The sequence below is a fragment of the Ochotona curzoniae genome, unplaced genomic scaffold (assembly GCF_017591425.1).
Source record: "Ochotona curzoniae isolate NIBS_2020 unplaced genomic scaffold, NIBS_Ocur_1.0 scaffold_4701, whole genome shotgun sequence".
NCBI classification, from domain to species: Eukaryota; Metazoa; Chordata; class Mammalia; order Lagomorpha; family Ochotonidae; genus Ochotona; species Ochotona curzoniae.
The window spans coordinates 68575337-68593842 of record NW_024467122.1 but is presented as its reverse complement, the minus strand read 5'-3'; the positions used below and the strand labels follow the sequence as shown (position 1 = coordinate 68593842).

The 18506-nt window shown below is 42.9% G+C and overlaps 1 protein-coding gene across 1 annotated transcript in view; it reads right to left on the bottom strand.

The window, feature by feature from the left end:
* Nucleotides 1-18506, bottom strand: part of TRIP4 (thyroid hormone receptor interactor 4) — a 70841-nt gene that overhangs the window by 1522 nt on the left and 50813 nt on the right. The window contains exon 12 of the mRNA XM_040968979.1: nt 10387-10489. Within this exon, the coding sequence (XP_040824913.1) occupies nt 10387-10489 (103 nt within the window). The remainder of the gene's footprint in view (nt 1-10386; nt 10490-18506) is intronic.

Sequence of the window (18506 nt, the reverse complement as noted above, 5' to 3'; positions counted from 1 at the left end):
CACAATGTTGATTTTAATTTGGGTTTTAAAGCACAGGGCATTCCCAGGGATTGGGGAGTCCTTTCATCCTCTACGAGGCTGCCTGGCTGGAAACCTGAACCTGTACCAGCAAACTGGCAAAGAGCCTTGTTATAAGGCAAGTCTGCCTTTGTATCCCTCACGCTACCAAAATGACTGCCAAATGGTAGGTGTTCAATAAATGCATCCATTAAATAAGTTAAACAAAGACAGTAGCTACTACCTCTATATTACAGAGACTACTAAGTAACAAGAAACAGCAGGTATAAGACAAACCCAAGAGTACACATTGTTAATGTGGTAGTCCTCTGAGGTACAAATACGCATGGAGTTTCATTCAGCTTTGTAGGAAAACCTAGAATAGAATTTAGAATTCCATCTACTACTTAAGGCCATCCAATACTCTATATTGAATAAACCGAAAGACTGCACACCTACTTTTAATCCTGAAACAACTTAGCCATATGCCATTTAGGATGCTACCTAGTCATTCCTGTCTTCATTTTTTCTTTCAGCTCTAAAGGCAAAATGGAACACACAGTACTGAAGGTCCCTCCAAGCTACACAATAATATGTCAAAAAAAATGAAATGTAAATTGGAATAAATTATTTCTGAAGCAATCCAATAACGTGTTAAGAGCTGGGAAGACTTGAGTACAGCACAACTTCTGTAAGCCTGTTTGCTCAACTGTAAAATGAAAAGAAGAAAAATCCCTATGAGCTCAAAGAGTCGTTGAAAAGATTATAGCTCACATTAAGTGTTTTCTGGGTATGAAGAACTGTGCATTAAGTGTTTGACATACACAAAAGTCACTTAATCAAACAGCTAATTAAAACAACATAGTCCTTTGATATCCTCAGAAGATTGGGCCCAGGATATTATCTATGATGTACTTTATTTTCAAATTAATTAAATAATCTGAAAGGCAAAAAGAGAGAAAGAGAGCAATCTTCTATCCATTGGTTCATTCCCTAAATGCCCACAGCAGCTGGGGCTGGGCCAGGGTGAAATCAGGAAACCTAAAAACTCAAATAGTGTCTCCCACATGAGTGACAGAGACCCACTTATACCATCTGAGCATGTGTATTAGCAGGAAGCTGCAGTCAGAAGTAGAGCCAAGGGGATGTCACTATTGCTCAACAGATTCACCCTCTACCCTGTGACACTGGCATCCCATATGGGTACCACTTTGTGTCCCAGTTGATTCCCTTCCAATCTTTCTCTCTGCTTATGGCCTGGGAAAGCAGAGAAGGATGGTCCAAGTCCTTGAGCCTCTGCATCCATGTGAGAGACCTGGAAGGGGCTCCTGACTCTTGGCTTTGGATCAGCTTTCTCTCCTTTTCTCTGTAAATCTGCCTTTCAAATAAAAATAAATACATCTTTATGAAAAAAAAAAGAGAGAGAGAGGGGCCTAGAAGGAGATGCAGGCATTCCAAGTAACATTTTAACTGCTGTGCCACATGCTTGCTCCCTCCAATACATAATATATACTTATAATTCTTAGGTTACTTATAACCATCCTACTTCTAATACATAATGAATTGCACATGCTATGTAAATAGCTGTTAGAGAACAATGACATGAGAAAAAAGTCTATGCATGCTTAGCACAGATAATTTTCCCCTCAATTATTTTATTTCACTGCTTACATCCATGAATACGGACCCGTGAATAGGAAGGGTTGACTGTAGATGTTAAAAGATTTCACAAATTCAAACTCTGCATAAAGAATGCTCATAATATTTCTGCTGGAGTTTGAAAGCTGTGTTTCTTAGTTATGGTCTCAGTTTTACCTTTGCCATATGACTCTAGGTAACACTTTTAACCATATTTTAGATTCATCATATTAAAACAAGAGACAGCAGCTTGTTCACACACCCAAAGTTTCACTGTATCAGAACATCCTAAGCTTTTTTTTTCTTTTAAAGATTTATTTATTTTTATTGGAAAAGCAGATTTACAGAGAGGAGAGACAAAAAGAAAGATCTTCCATCTACTGTTCGCTTCCCAAGCGTCTGTAATGGCCAGAGTTGAGCTGATCCAAAGTCAGGAGACAGGGGCTTCTTCTGGGTCTCCCACACGGGTGCAGGGTCCCAAGGCTTTGGGCCATCCTCGACTACTTTCTCAGGCCACAACAAGGGAACTGGGTGGAAACTGGAGCATCTGGGACATGAACTAGTGCCCATACAGGATCCCCACACATGAAAGGTGAAGATTTTAGCCACTAGGCTACCATGCCCGGCTCCAGGATACAACACAGTTTTTTTTTCCTAAAAGATTTATTTGTGCCCAGTGTGATAGCCTAGCGGCTAAAGTCCTCGCCTTGCATGCCCAGGATCCCATATGGGTGCTGGTTTGTGTGTTCCCAGCAGCTCCACTTCACATCCAGCTCCCTGCTTGTGGCCTGGGAAAGCAGTCGAGGATGGCCTTAAACCTTGGGACCCTGCACTCACATGGGAGACCCAGAAGAGGCTCTGGGCTCCTGGTTTCAGGTAGGCTCAGCTCCAACCACTGTGGCTGCATGAGGAGTGAATCAATGGATGGAAGTTCTTCCTCTCTCTCTCTCTCCTCCTCTCTGTATATCTGCCATTCCAATATTAGATCTCCCAAATGAGTGCAGGGTCCCAAGGTTTTGGATCATCCTCAACTTCTTTCCCAAGCCAAAAGCAGGGAGCTAGATGGAAAATGGGGCCACCAGGACATGAACTAGCACCCATATGGGATCCCGGGTGTCCAAGGTGAGGACGTTAGCCACTAGGCTACGGCACCGAGCCCAACAAGTTTTTTAAAAGTCCTGCTAGGAGCCAACACTATGCTATAGCAAGCTAAGCCTCAGCCTGTGGTGCAGGCATCCTGTATTCTACTTCTGATCCAGTTCCCTGCTTGTGTTCTGGGAAAGCAGCAAAATACGGCCCCAGGCTCCTGCACCCATTCATCTACTGCAGCCCCTTGGGCAGTGAACCAGCAGATGGAAGACCTCTACGTGTGTCTCCCTGTGTCTATAACTCTGCCTTTCACATGAACAAATCTTTCAAACAAACAAAAAACAGTCTGATTATGAAAGCCCTCAACTTGGTTCAGTTCAGGTTAAGATCAAACCATCAAAACAAAGCACTCAATGGTAGGCAAACTAATCTCTAGCTTCAAGGACAAAATAATCAAATGAAAACCAGGGAGATATGAGAGGAATCAGGATTTCTAGGATATTCTCAGAGACTTTGAAATTCTTTTTTTTTTTTAAAGATTTATTTTTATTATTTTTTCATTGGAAAGGCGGATATACAGAGAGGAGAGACAGAGAGGAAGATCTTCCGTCCAATGATTCTCTCCCCAAGTGAGCGCAACGGCCGATGCTATGTCGATCCGAAGCCAGGAGACTCTTCTGGGTCTCCCACGTGGGTGCAGGGTCCCAAAGCTTTGGGCTGTCCTCAACTGCTTTCCCGGGCCACAGGCAGGGAGCTGGAAGGGAAGCAGGGCTGCCGGGATTAGAACCGGCCCCCTATGGGATCCCAGGCGTGCAAGGCGAGGACCTTAACCACGGTGCCACCGCACCGGGCCCAGACTTTGAAATTCTTTTATGCCCAAGGTCAGCTAAGCAAACCAGTCTTGTGCCACCAAATCCGTGAGCTCTTTACATTCAACATGAACCAGAGCACCTGCCAATAGGGGCAACTCTTGATTCAGCTGTGGGTGAAGCAAGGGACTTGGTCTTCCTGTAGGAAGAAGCGGCCATCCCAGGTGCTCTGGGATCACAAGAATTCTGAGTTCTAGTTAAGCCTGGTCCCTTTATTTTAAAAACTGGATTTTAAAAATGTATTTTAAAGGTTTATTTATTTGAAATGTAGAATTAGAGAGAAAAAGTGGAAGGGAGGGGAAAAGAGAAATTGATCTTCCATCTGCTGGTTTAATTCTCAAATGACCACAACCACCAGGACTTAGCCAACCTGGCTTCAGGCCAAGCATCCGGCCATCTTCCACTGCTTTCACAGAGGCACTACCAGGGCACTGAAGCAAAAGCAGAGGAGCCAGGACTTGAACTGATGTTCACAGAGCACGGAGGAAACCGCTTAACTCACTGAGCCACAGTGCTGGCCCAAGCCTGGTCTTTTAAGACTTGGAATCTAGACAAGGAAGCATAAATAACATACAATACACCCAGTGATAGACTGATAATGCTTAGTTTCTCTATCTCCACAATATTTTTACACTTGGCATCTAAAGAATTTCAGTGACAAACCATATTCTCAGTCACAGTGCCTAAAAGAAAATCAAATGCATGTGTAGCAGATGGGCAAGAAGTTAAAAGCGGAAAAAAGAATTTGTCATCAATTGGTATGGCTCTCATAAGGATGCTCACATGCTTTTCAAGATACAAGGCCGTATTTGCATGCATTTATGGAGCATGCAGCTAAAGCAAAAATAAAGTCCTTTATCTTTTGAGTCACCTCTATATTTCACTATATTTAACTGTTTTGCACTTTCTAATTTGAGCAGTGATACTTCCAAGTAATATCATTGTTCTTTTCTGAATTATTTCAATTTGGGGGGACACAATTACCCAAAGGTCAAACAATTCAAATTATAGTTCCAAAGCCATAAAACCAAAATATATACATTTAATATAAAGCATACATACATACACGTGATACAACACACAATGGGTAGTAGTCTGAAAGCTGATTTGCAAGTCAAAAGTTTGGAACATGGAATGGCTCTAAGCCATAGTGCTATGAGTACTTATTAATACTATGAAACTTAATCCCTTCACAGGACAATGTATCTAAGGGAAAATGTGATAAGTTTCCAAATTATTTCCCTTTATGGAGCGGGGATTAAAGACTTCTAGTTCTAAACCAAGAGCGGCATCCCCAAGGGCCTAAGGAAAGGGAGTTCTGAGAAAGGAAGCTTTTCACATATGGTAATGAGAAATGAAGCATGGAGGAATAAGGAATTACAGCAAATAGAAACTGTACATTTCTCTAAAACTCTTCCTGAGGGCCTGGCTTGGTAACCTGGTGGATAATTCCTTACCTTGTAATCACCAGAATCCCATTGGGTGCTGGTTCATGTGCCAAATGGTCCACTTCCCATCCAGCTCCAAGCTTGCTTATGGCCTGAGAAAGCAGTGAGGATGGTCCAAAGCCTTGGGACCCGGCACCCACGTGGGAGACCTGGAGGAAGCTCTGGGCTCCTGGCTTCAGACTGGCTCAGCTCTGGCCATTGTAGTCACTTGGAGAGTAAGCTAATGGATGGAAGATCTTTCTGTTTCCTTCTGTCAGTAAATCTGCCTATCCAATAAATAAATAAATAAATCCTTTTTTAAAAAAAAAAAAAACTTCTTCTTGAAAGATTTATTCATTTTTATTGCAAAGTCAGATACACAGAGAGGAGAAGAGACAGAGAAAAAGATCTTCCATCGAATGAGTCACTCTCCAAGTGACTGTAACGGCTGGAGCTGCACCGATTCGAAGCCAGGAGCCAGGAACTTCCTCCAGGTCTCCCACGCAGGTGCAGGGTCCCAAGGCTTTGGACCATCCTCAACTGCTTTCCCAGGCCACAAGCTTGGAGTTGGATGTGAAGTGGAGCAGCCGGGATTAGAACCGGTGCCCATATAGGATCCTGGTGCATGCAAGGCAGGTTTAGCTGCTATGCCACCACACTGGGCCCAATAAATAAATCTTTAAAAAAATAAAAATCTGGGCTCAGCGTGGTAGCCTGGTGGCTAAAGACCTTGCCTTGCATACGCCAAAATCCCATATGGATGCTGGTTCATGTTCTGGCAGCCCCAGTTCCCATCCAGCTCCTTGCTTATGGCCTGGGAATGCAGTCGAGGATGGCCCAAGGTCATGGGACCCTGCACGATGCGGGAGACCCAGCACAAGATCCTGTCTCCTGGCTTCGGATTGGCTCGGTTCCTGCCATTACAGCCTCTTGAGAAGTGAAACATTGGACAGAAGATCTTGCTATTGGTCTCTCCTCCTCTCTGTGTATCTGACTTAGCAATAAAAATAAATAAATCTTTTTTTTTTTTTTAAAGATTGAAAAATCAAGACAGAGGAAGAAGCTAAGAAACGAGAACTGGGACTGAAGATCAAGTAATAGTGGGTGTGTGAAAACAGACAGACTACTTTTTCTCCTGCCACCAAGATGGCTGTCAGTACTCAGTGTAAGGTAAGAAAGGCGGAGGAGGGAACAAACACCACATCCTAACAGTACATAGACAGTAGATAGTAAAGAAAAAGAATTTCCAGGACCACCAGTCCATCAACTGGAGTAGTCTGAAGGACACAATATGTGTAAGTGAAGGGCAACTGTGTTCAGGTTTTCTTATTTGTAGAAATCTCAGGAACATATGTGTCATCAATCATATGTCTGGATTTTGTAGTATAATTTACAGTCAAGGTTTTTATTTTTGTGATGGAAAGCACTGTTATAGTATAGTCAGGTGACCCACAGTATCTATATTGGGGCTAGCATTGTGGCATCACAGGTTAAACTGCCAGCTGTAATTAGCATCCCTATGGGCACAGTTGAGTTTCAGCTGTGCTTCATCTGCTCCAGCTCCAGCTCCTTGTTGATATGCCTGGGAAAGCAGTGGATCCGGCCTTTGTGGCCATTTGGGGAATGAACCAGTGTACAAAAGATCTCTCTCTCTCTCTCCCTCTCTGTAACTCTTTCAAATAACTAACTAAATCTTTTTAAATGTTTAAAAAGCATCAGTGTCAGCTGAGAGCAAGAGCCCAGTAACCTATGTCTTAACAGCTTCCTAGATTGTTTTAACTTTACACTTGATCTTAGCCAAAAGACCGAGAAGCGACGCTAGTTTTAATTTTTACTAAGGTTTGATTGATTTTCTTCAGAGAGCAGACTTATAAAACAGCTAATTGGTCCCCGGTAGTGGTGTGAGGTAGAGATGTGTACAATGCATGCCCTAAAATCATTCAGTTCACACAATGGAAAAGCAGCCACACAGAGCACAAAGGCTAGCCTGACACAAGCAGATGGGAGTGCTGATGGTGCTTTTCAAATGAGGCTAGGCAGGGAGGATACAGCATAATAGAAGAAGCCACTAAACTGAGGAAGAGAAGTTGGGAGTTGAAGAAGAGTTGGAAGGAAAAGAGTAGAGTCAAGTCAACAAAACATTTCCTGAAAAGTGAATATACTATAATCACAAACACCTAGGATAAAGATAAAGAAAACATTAAGAGGTTTCAAAAAGAAGAAAAGCAAGAAGGCTAGGCCAGCACTCAAGGAACAAATGATAATGGAAGATTTGGAAAGCAGTGCCTTCAAAACAGAAACTAAACACTTAAAATGTCAAGTCATATTCTTGGATTGAATACTTAAGAACAAAGGCTAAATGAGAATGTTAACCCGGTTCCAGCTGACTCCTTCCTTTAACGAACAGTATTGTGGAACAGAATACATCTCTTGGCTGACAAACAGCATTTTAACGTCATGGGGTCCTACAATGACCTTTAGAGTGATTCACTAGCATGCCAGTTATTGTGGATCAAGACACACCTTGGAAAGACTACAACTGAGCTAACACAACATTAAAGTCAGTGATATGTGGGGCATTGTACTGGGGCAGTGGGTTAAGTTTCTGTCTGTGATATCAGCATATGAATACTGGTTTGAAACTCAGCAATTCTATTTCTGATCCTGCTCCTTGCTAATGTGCCTGGGAAAGCAACAAAAGAGGGTCCAAGGGGCCAGTGCAGTGGTATATCAGGCTAATCCTTTGTGATGGTGGCGACATCCTATATGGAAATGTTGGTTCATATCCTGGCTGCTCTACTTCCAATCTAGTTTCCTGCTCATGGCCTGGGAAAGCAACAGAAGATGGCAAAATCCTTGAGTTCTGGCACCCATGTTAGAGACCCATAAGAAGCTCTGACTTCAGAACAGCCCAGCTCTGCCCACTGTGGCTCTTTGGGGAGTGAACCAGCAGATAGAGTATTTCTCTCTTCTCTCTGGAAGCCTGCCTTTTCAAACAAATACATCTTTTAAAAAAATGATTTATTGGGGCCCGGCACGGTGGCGCAGTGGTTAAGGTCCTCGCCTTGCACGCCCGGGATCCCATATGGGCACCGGTTCTAATCCCGGCAGCCCCGCTTCCCTTCCAGCTCCCTGCCTGTGGCCCGGGAAAGCAGTCGAGGACAGCCCAAAGCTTTGGGACCCTGCACCTGCGTGGGAGACCCGGAAGAGGCTCCTGGCTTCGGATCGGCATAGTATCAGCCATTGCGCTCACTTGGGGAGTGAATCATTGGACGGAAGATCTTCCTCTCTGTCTCTCCTCTCTGTATATCCACCTTTCCAATAAAAAATAATAATAATAAAAAAAAGATTTATTTTCATTAAAAAGATAGATTTACAGAGAGAGAAAAGGAGAGACAGAGGGAAAGGTTTTACATCTGCTGGTTCACTTTACAAATGGCCACAATGGCTAAGCCAATCCAAAGCCAAAAGACAGGAACAGCATCCAGGTTTCCCACACAGGTGCAGGGTCCCAAAGACTTGGGCCATCCTCCACTGCTTTCCCAGACCATAAACATGAAGTTGGATGGCAAGTAGAATAACTAGGGTACAAACTGGTACCCATGAGACCCTGATGCTTGCAAGTGAAGCATTAAGACCAACCCACAAATAAACAAATCTTTAAAAAAAATGGCCCAAGATACTTGTGATCTTGCCATCCACGTGAGTGATTTGGAAGGAGTTCCAGCTCCTAGCTTGTGCCTGACCTTACTCTTGCCATTGTAGCCATCTGGAGAGTGAACTACAACATGAAAGATCAGAAAAAAAAATGGTTCTTTCTTCTTTTTTGCTCTTTTTAAATTTTACTTCTTCTTAAAATTATTATTACTAGTATTATCATCTTATATAATCCATAGGCCTTGGAATTTCCCATATTAACTCCCCAAGTCTGTTCCCCTCCCCTCATTGAATTCCCCCATATTATTACTATAGTATAGTTCTTCATGAACAGTCATATGTCCATCATTGTGGGCATGGACAATGGCAGAGTCCAGCATCTCATTGTCCAGATATAGTTAACAGTTTCATTAGGAGTCCATCTTAGATCTGGAAGTAGAGATGCATACTGCACTGTATCCTCACATCTGAATAAGACAGTCTCCATTACACAGCTAGTATGCATCTCCTTAAATGAAAAGCCACAATATGAAATCAACAACAGGAAGAAAAATAGAAATTTACAATGCCATAAAGTTAAATAACATGCTACTGGATGTGATGGTCTGCATTACACAGTTATTGTACATCTCCTTAAATGAAAAGCCATAAAACAAAATCAACAAAAGGAAGAAAAAAGAAATTAAAAACACCAAGAAATTAAATAACATGCTACTGAATGACTAATGTGTCATTGAAGAAATAAAAAAAAAAATCAAGAATCTTCTTGAAGAAAATTATGCTAGTATATGATCTATGAATCAGTGAAAAATTTAATAAGAAAGGGTTTTGAAGAGATGAAACTAAAAAAAAAATCAAAATCCATGAGATACAGTTTCTGCTGATCTCTGTTGATGAGATATGTCTCCTGCAGGCAACAAATAGATGGTTTTTGTCTCTTCTAAACGTGCCCTACAAATGACACTTAAAGACATTCTCTTGACAGAGAAGAGGAATAGCACCCACCAAAACCAAAGGCAAATGTGAAGAACATCCCAGTAAAATAATAGAAGACTAAACCAATCAACAACCTATTGCGAAAATGACAGGACTTTTTTTTTACCACCCATTTAACATTAGCCCTGAATGTAAACGGCTTAAACTCCTCAATCAAATGTCATTGATTAGTTGTCTGAAATTTAAAAAAAAACACAATCTCACTCTTTCTTTGTAACTTTTCCTTTCAAATATATAAATTCTTTTTACAAAAGTTATGAATAAATTACTAATCCCTCAACATTAGGGATGCCATAGAATAGAATGAAAAAAAATAGCTTTTTAAAAGATTATTTATTTGAAAGAGCTTCAGAGAGGAAAAAACAGAGAGAAAAAGATGTTTCATTCACTGGTTCAATTCCCAAATGACCAGGACAGCCAAGGCTGGGCAAGGCTTTAGTCAGATGCTTAGAACTTCAACTGGTGTCAAACCTGGGTGGCAGGGGCCCAAGCACTCGGGTCATCAGCTGCTGCTTTTTCGAGGCACATTAGCAGGGGGCTGAATTAGAACAGTGGTGACTCAAACAGGCCCATATAGAATGAGATGTCACAGATAGCACCTTAATCAGCTGTGCCACAATGCTGGCTTCTAGTAGGTTTTTTAGAAATTAGACAAATGAGATGAGACAAAAAGAAAAAAAAAGAAGTTAAGACAATCAAAGACCCTTACTTACAGATTTTTGGATTGCCTTTAATAGGAAACTTCACAACCATTTCCTGGGGATTTTTGCAGATGAAAACAAATGGAGAATCAGATTCTTGACTCATGTCTGGAAACTGAAAAATAAAAATAGAAAGCTCAAGCTAGTTAAGACAAACTTTTGAATTTCAGAGAGATCAAAGGATGTCCCAGATCCCACCTCAACATTCAGATACCTGTACTCTCCATTTCACAAGTACAGAAGATTATGTTCAACAAGATTACACCCCATCACTCTGCAAGCCTGTGTCCAATATTTGGTCTAATGCCTACCTTCCCTAACTTCTTTTTTTTTTTTAATTTATTTTATTTTTATTGGAAAGGCGGATATACAGAGAGGAGAGACAGAGAGGAAGATCTTCCGTCCGATGATTCACTCCCCAAGTGAGCACAACAGCTGATGCTATGCCAATCCGAAGCCAGGAGCCTCTTCCAGGTCTCCCATGCGGATGCAGGGTCCCAAAGCTTTGGGCCGTCCTTGACTGCTTTCCCAGGCCACAGGCAGGGAGCTGGAAGGGAAGCGGGGCTGCCGGGATTAGAACCGGTGCCCATATGGGATCCCGGGTGTGCAAGGCAAGGACCTTAACCACTGCGCCACCGTGCCGGGCCCCCTCCCTAACTTCTATAGGGGAAATATCTGCATTAAGATGGGAGCACTGGGCCTGGCGCAATAGGGTAGTGGCTAAAGTCCTTGCCTTGTACATGCCAGGATCCCATGCGGGTGCTGGTTCTAATCCTGGCAGCCCAGTTTCCCATCCAGCTCCCTGCTTGTGGCCAGGGAAAGCAGTTGAGGATGCCCCAAAGCCTTGGGACCCTGCACCCATGTGGGAGACATCAAAGAGGTTCCTAGTTCCTGGCTCCTGGCTTCAGATCGATGTAGCACTGGCCGTTGCGGTCACTTGGGGTGTGAATCAACAGACAGAAGATCTTCCTCTCTGTCTCTCCTCCTCTGTGTATATCTGACTTTGAAATAAAAATAAATAAATCTTAAAAAAAAAAATGGGAGCAGTGACATCCTTCCATAAGAATCAGAGCTGCATTCTTTCAACAGTGACTGAGTTCTGGGGTCTCCTACAGGAACATTACACAGCCCACAGATTCAGTCCAGGGGAAGCACTGGAAGACTTGAGAAAGATAAAACATTTGTGGAAGCTTTGCCAGAAACAGTACACAGAGCCCTTCTTTCACTGAAGGGAAGGAAGATGATTCATTCGGAAAGGTATGAACACGCAAAAGCTGTTGGGTTGGAGACATTCCAGGCCTACTCAGGGTGAAAAGGTAACTAACTGGTGGAGCCATTCTGCAAATTATTTAGAGGCCTCCACAGCATTGCTTAGTCCAAAGCAAATTTGCATGAATACCAAACACGTTTATTTCTTCTACAAAAACAGACACAAACCTAAAGGAAGTCTAAACTGGCTGTGCAAACCCAGCTGCAGGAACACTCAGAGGTTGGCAGAGCATGCTCTCTAGGAGCCCTGACTGATGCAGAGTTTCATTATTTCTTATCTTGGGATGTCTTGTATTGGGCATGTCTGACAATTGTGATCCAGAGACCTCTGGGTCAAACTTCATTACCACAGGAGGCTTTCTCCTAGTAACTACCATCCAAAGTACAAAATTCTTTTCCATTTTTATTCATCTGCTAAGATGTGCCTTGTCAAGATTAAAAGTAGGCTCTAAAGTAGGAATGGAAATTTCAGAGGAAAAATGGAAGACAATTTCTCTGTAACTAGTAGAAGCACAAACAGCCACATTTCTTTACTAACCACTCTGTACTAAATGATGCTGTCAGTGAAAGGGTCCTATCCATACAGCATGGCTTTTGGTGTGGGACAGGTACGGCGTGTACTTTGACAAAATAAAAACTCTATGTCACATATTAGCCACAATCATATTCACAGGCAAGCTAAAATGTTCACAGTGGGTAAAAAAGAACAAGTGTAGGAGAAAAACTCTTTTCTTTCACAGCCACAGGGATCTTCAGCACTCTAACAAGCAGAGCCCAGCTGTTTTTGGCTGAATATTAGAAGGAAGTCAGCCCTACATAGGAACTGTGTTGAAGAGCTCTAGCTTGAAGAAGACCAAAGGCTCCCATCCAGGTCTTTAAACCTAAGGTCAAAGTAATGGCAAGAACAGCTGCTCTTAGAATTTTGTTTCTCTAGGGCTTACAGAGTGTCAAGGCAAAGGACAATACTACTAGGACTCCACAGCTCTGCTTTTTCAAACTTGCAAGACATTTCAGCCAATCTCTCCTCTTTCTTCCACATCAATAATTCTTTCCTCTCTACCGGATCAATACCATTCACATACACACATACACATTGTAACATGTGCCATGAAACTGAACTCCTCTTCAAGACCCAAGTCCTGGGCCTAGTTCTGTGGCCTAGTGGCAAAAATCCTCGCCTTGAACACTTCTGGGATCCCATATGGGCACCAGTTCTAATCCCGGCAGCTCCACTTCCCATCCAGCTCCCTGTTTGTGGCCTGGGAAAGCAGACGAGAATGGCCCAAAGCCTTGGAATCCTGCACCCATGTGGGAGACCTGGAGGAAGTTCCTGGCTGGCTTTGGATCGGCACAGCACCAGATGTTGCAGTCACTTGGAGAGTGAATCATCGGACAGAAGACCTTCCTCTCTGTCTCTCCTCTTCTCTGTATATCTGACTTTGTAATAAAAGTAAATAAGTCTTAAAATCAAAAAGACCCAAATCCTGCTCAGCTACAACCCTAATCTTAGAGCATCTTTACAACAAAATTCATCAAAGATTATCTCTATTCCTTGCCTTTATTCCTCTCTCTCTCTCTTTTCCCTTAAATTCACTACAGACAGGCTTTCACTCCATCACTTCACCAAAATTATTCTTGTAACGGTCACTTCTGACTTCCACATTAACAGCTAGAAAGACCTGCATTGCCAGGTTCACTCTACAAATACAATAGCTGGGGCCGTACCAGATCCAGTCTATTTCCCTTATCACCCAGTCAATAAAGCTTTCCTTCGAGCAACTAAAACAACCTTGTTATTGCACTAGGACTTGAAATTTTAAGCGTTTGTCAACTTAAAAATTTCTTTTTTCTTGTTCATTTTCTATCTACTTGAAAAACAGAAAAGACATCAAAAGAAACAGACAGATACAGGTCTTCCAGCCCCTGGTTTACTCCCTAAATGCTGGTAATAGTCAGGATTGGGTAAGGCCAATATCAGGAACCTAAAATGTAATTTGTGTCTCTCACATAGATGATAGGGACATCATGTGCTATCGCCCTGGGTACACATAGGCAGGGAGTTGGTTTGAAAAAGCACTAGCAGCTCTCAAATTCTGGTTCCTCAACATGAAAGGCAGGTATTTCAAGTGGTTTCTTAATCACTAATCAAAAGCTAACCCCAAATCAGGGCGGGCAAGGCTGAAGTCAAGCACCAGACCTCCATCTGAGTGTTCCATGTGGGTGAAAGGAACTCAAGTACTTGCCATCATTCATTGCCTTCCCAGGCAAACAGGAGAAGGCTGGATCAGAAGAGTAGCTGGGATTCAAATCAGTGCTGCCATAGGGAACACAGGTATCCAAAGTGGCTCCTTAACCCACTGAACCACAGCACCTGCCTTTGAAACTTAGGGCCTTTTGCCTCTCTGATCAAACGTACCTTTCTTGTAAGCCCTTCTCTAGTAAATGTGTGATGTAGTCCTTAGTGTCCAAGCCCCAATCACAGGAATTCTTGCTTTTTATTTTACTTTATTTTTTTGGTGGTACAGAGACGCTGCCTCGTTGAATTTAATGATGAAAGACAATACATTTCCCCAGAACGTAAGCCTAAACTTCAGCCCTTGTGGTATGCTCTTTCCCTCTGTTTCTTGTAATCCCAATCAAGTATAGTAGTAGTTCTGGGAAAGGGAATACTCACACAGCACTTGGATCTGGAAGTGAGTTAGGCAGGTTGGCTTTTATCTTTGTTGTGAGGCATGATAAATCCAAGAAGCCTACTGCAGAATTTCATTTGTCCTTTTCTGCTTTTCCCCAGCACTTAACACTCACATACTGTGCAAATACATGATAGAGTGCTTTTAGTTAAGCTTTTTTTTAAAATTGTGTTTTAAAAAGAGACAGAACGAGAGAGAGCTATTCCATCTGCTAGTTCACACCCCACATGGCCACAGCTAGAACTGAGCTGATACGAAGCCAGCAGTCAGGAGTTTCCTTCAGGTCTCCCCACATGGGTGCAGGGGCTCAAGGATTTGAGACATCCTCTGCCAATTTCCTAGGTCATAAGCAGGGGACTGGATCAGAAGTGGAGCAGCCAGGATTTGAACCAGGGCCCATATAGAATGCCAGAGCCATAGACAGAAGCCCAGTCTAGAATACCATAGCACTAGCCCCTAGAATGATTTTTCATAAATGCAAGGCTATGTTAGATGCTTGCCAAGACACAAATTTTACATTCAGCTTGAGGGATAAAATGCTGGAAATGAGGAATTGCCTTTGTGACTCGGCAGTTAAGCCACATATGAGTGCCAGTTCAAGTTCTGGCTGCTGCACTTCTTTATTAATTTTTTTAATATGTTTTAATTATTTTTATTGCAAAGTCAGATATATGTAGAGAGGAGGAGAGACAGAGAGGAACATCTTCCGTCTGATGATTCACTCCCCAAGTGACCACAATGACCGGCGCTGAGCCAATCTAAAGCCAGGAACCAGGAGCTCTTCCGGGTCTCCCACACAGGTGCAGGGTCCCAAGGCTTTGGGCTGCCCTCCTCTGCTTTCCCAACCCACAAGCAGGGAGCTGCATGGGAAGTGAGATTGCTGCAATTAGAAGCAGCACCCATATAGGATCCCGGCACGTTCAAGGTGAGGACTTTAGCCACTAGGCCACCACACTGGGCCACTGCTATGCTTTTTTCTTACTAAATTGGGAGCCAGCACAGTTGTACAGGCTAATCAACTGCACATGACACCAGCATCCCATATGAGTACCAGTTTGTGTCCCAGCTGTTCCACTTCCCATCCAGCTACCTGCTTATGGCCTGGGAAAACAGCTGAGGATGGCCCAAGTCCTTGGGCCCCTGTACCCATGTGGGAGAACCTGAAGAAGTTCCTGGCTTCTTCAACTATTACAGCCATTCAGCAAGTGACTGGCACTCTAATATGAAATACTGGCTTCACTAGCATCACAGGCTGAGGTTTAACTCACTAAAGCACAATTCTGGTGCCCTGTGCAGTGTCTTAATTACGAGGCCAAATTCCCACACATTCCCACTCTTGACCTAAAATACACAAGTCCTCACTACTTGGGGGCATTCTGGGATCATTTAATTCTCTTGAGCAACAAAAGGGAAGGTTTTGTTTATTATTATTATTAGTAGTAGTAGTAGTAGTAGTAGTATTGAAAGTCAGAGAAATATAGGCACAGAGAAGTCTCCCATCCATTGATTTATCCCCCGAATGCCTGCAACAACAAGGGCAGGGCCAGGCTGAACTAAATCTGGGTCTTCCACATGGGTGGCAGGAACCCAAGCACTTGAGCCATCACCTGCTGTCTCCCAGACTGCACACTGCAGAAAGCTAGAATTAGGAGCAGAGCCAGAAATGAAATCCAAGACACTCAGATGTGGGATGCAGGCATCCCAAATGATGTCTTAACTGCTGGGCCAAACATTCACCCCAGTTGTTTTTAAATCAGATGTACTACATTGTAAGTAGTTTTTTTTAAAAAAAAAAAAATATGTACTTGAAATGCTTTTCCCCTAAGAACTTGTCTTCCCTTTTTCTTTTAAGATTAGTGTGGCCAGTGTGGCAAATTTAAAAAATCCCAACAGGCCCTTAGCCCTCCTGAGTAATGGCAGGGGATCAACTGGGACAGGGTAGGCATGATAGAGAAAAGGCTGTGTGGGCTCAACCGAGGGGGAAAGTGGATGGAGAGCTATCTCATTCAAGCCTCTCTCATATTCCCCTGGAAGGAGCCCATGCCATTTGCCAGCGTTTTATCTGCCAGGAGCAGATGTATGCTCTCAGAAACAGCAGGGAGGATGTTGACTGCAACAATGCATCAAGGCTGTGGTTTGTAACCTCAATAGTAAGGCAGTTAAAACTTTTTTTTTTTCAACAAAGACATTTTGATTGCCAAATCCATAACCATTAGCAGCTGTGGTTGTGAACACTCCTCTAGACCTACAAATTTTCAAACAAAAAGTTGAGTTGGTGGCTTTTGCTTCTTTTTGTCTGTGTTGTGTTTCTGCTATTTATATCCCTGCCTTCAACAGAAAATCTGATTTGTCTGCAATCTCTGAGGTCATTGATTATTCTATTTCTTCTGAGTCTTTTCCTCTCCTGCTCGTTTACTGACCCTTTCGTTCATCTGATCTTCAGTTTTTATAACATCCCATATGCTATCTTCAAGGAATTATGATGAAACAATTCTGCTGGATGTCTATAGCCAGTCACTGACATCAGTAACAGAACTGCAGTTTTCCAGAAGGGAAGAGCATATTACTTGTTCCTTCTGTAAGAGTGTTCAAGCAACATAGATCTTCAAGAAGATGTCAAACATCAATTTGTTAGATGATGACTGTCAGCCGCCTGCTAGTGGAATAATATCAGCAAGTTGTCCATGGTTGTAACAAAAGCTTTATTGGAAAATCGGCTCCTGGGCCCCCTTCACGCAGAGCAGAGGGAAGGAAGAAGCGAAAAGGTATTGAGGAGTATTATACTCCTCTAGAAGCATGGGCTGGCCTAGGGGCTGTCTATGCCCTAATTAGGTAAGGAATGTCCGTTCAGGTGTGTCATTGGTCGGCTGGAATCCCATCAGACCGTCAGACTGGTGACAAAACTGGCTCCTGTGGCCCCTCCTGTGGCTGAAACCTGGGAGACATTTTTGCTGGGTCTGGAGCAGGCCCAGCCCCTGGCTTCCAGTGCCCTGGGTAGCCATCACAATTCATATGTGAAAACCATTGGCTTCTATTACCAATGAATTGTCTATGAGTCTGGGAGATGGGAAATTAGAAAATGAAGAAATAATAGTCACAGTCAAATCAAGCATTGGCCTTGAAAATGCAAAATCCATAAATTCTCTTAAAATATAAGAAATTAAAAAAAAGAAAAGCCTACTTTATTTACTGTGAAAACCTGCCAATTCACAGACTTCAAGGTGTTCCTATGGGATCCAGCAAAGAGGAAAATGGTATGTCACTAACAGCTAGCCTAACCCTGAGCAGTTCTTAAATTCCCTGCACTTTTGAGATAGGGGATGCATTTTGAGAATTCTAGTTAAGGGAAGGACCAGTTTTTTGGTTACAAAAGTCTGTCTTTAGAATTGTTTGCAATCATGAATATTAAGTTTAAGGAGTAACTATGTGACAGGGTGTACATATGTTATTATTTTTTTAAGATTTTTTTTAATTGGAAAGTCAGATTTAGAGAGAAAGAGAAACAGAAAGATATTGTGTCTGCTGATTCACTCCCCAAGTGGCTGTGACAGCTGGAGCTGAGCCAGTCCAAAGCCAGGAGCCAGGAGCTTGTTCTAGGTCTCCCATGCGGGTGCAGGGTCCCAAGGCTTTGGGCTTTCCTCCACTGCTTTCCCAGGCCACATGCAGGGAGCTGGATGGGAAGTGGAGCAGCTGAGACATGAACCAGCACCCATATGGGATCCTGAGGTGCACACTGTAGCCACTAGGTTACCGTGCCAGGCTGTATATGTGTTATTTTAATCCAAGGGATATTATCTTTTCTGTTATATTTACCCTGAAGGCAGATGGAGACTATCAGCAGTAAGATGGGACCAGGAGACCAGTGCTAGGTAGTATCTTCCACGAAGACCCATCCGCTTGTTTATGCCTCACTCCTTATTCTTTTCATTTGGCGTGTATATGGATTCTCTATGTAGCATGGAGTTGCAAATCCCTGTCTTTGATACAGGGCTCCTGACTTGTATTGGATATAGGTATGTCAGAGTTTAGCCATTCCACTTGGGGCCAACCACTTGACATGATCTGCATTCAACTTCAGCCAGATATATACAGCAGTCATCTGGTCAAGATATCATGACTCATATGTTACCCTGCCGTGAGAAAACTTCTCTTTTGCAGAGTAGGAACTGAGGA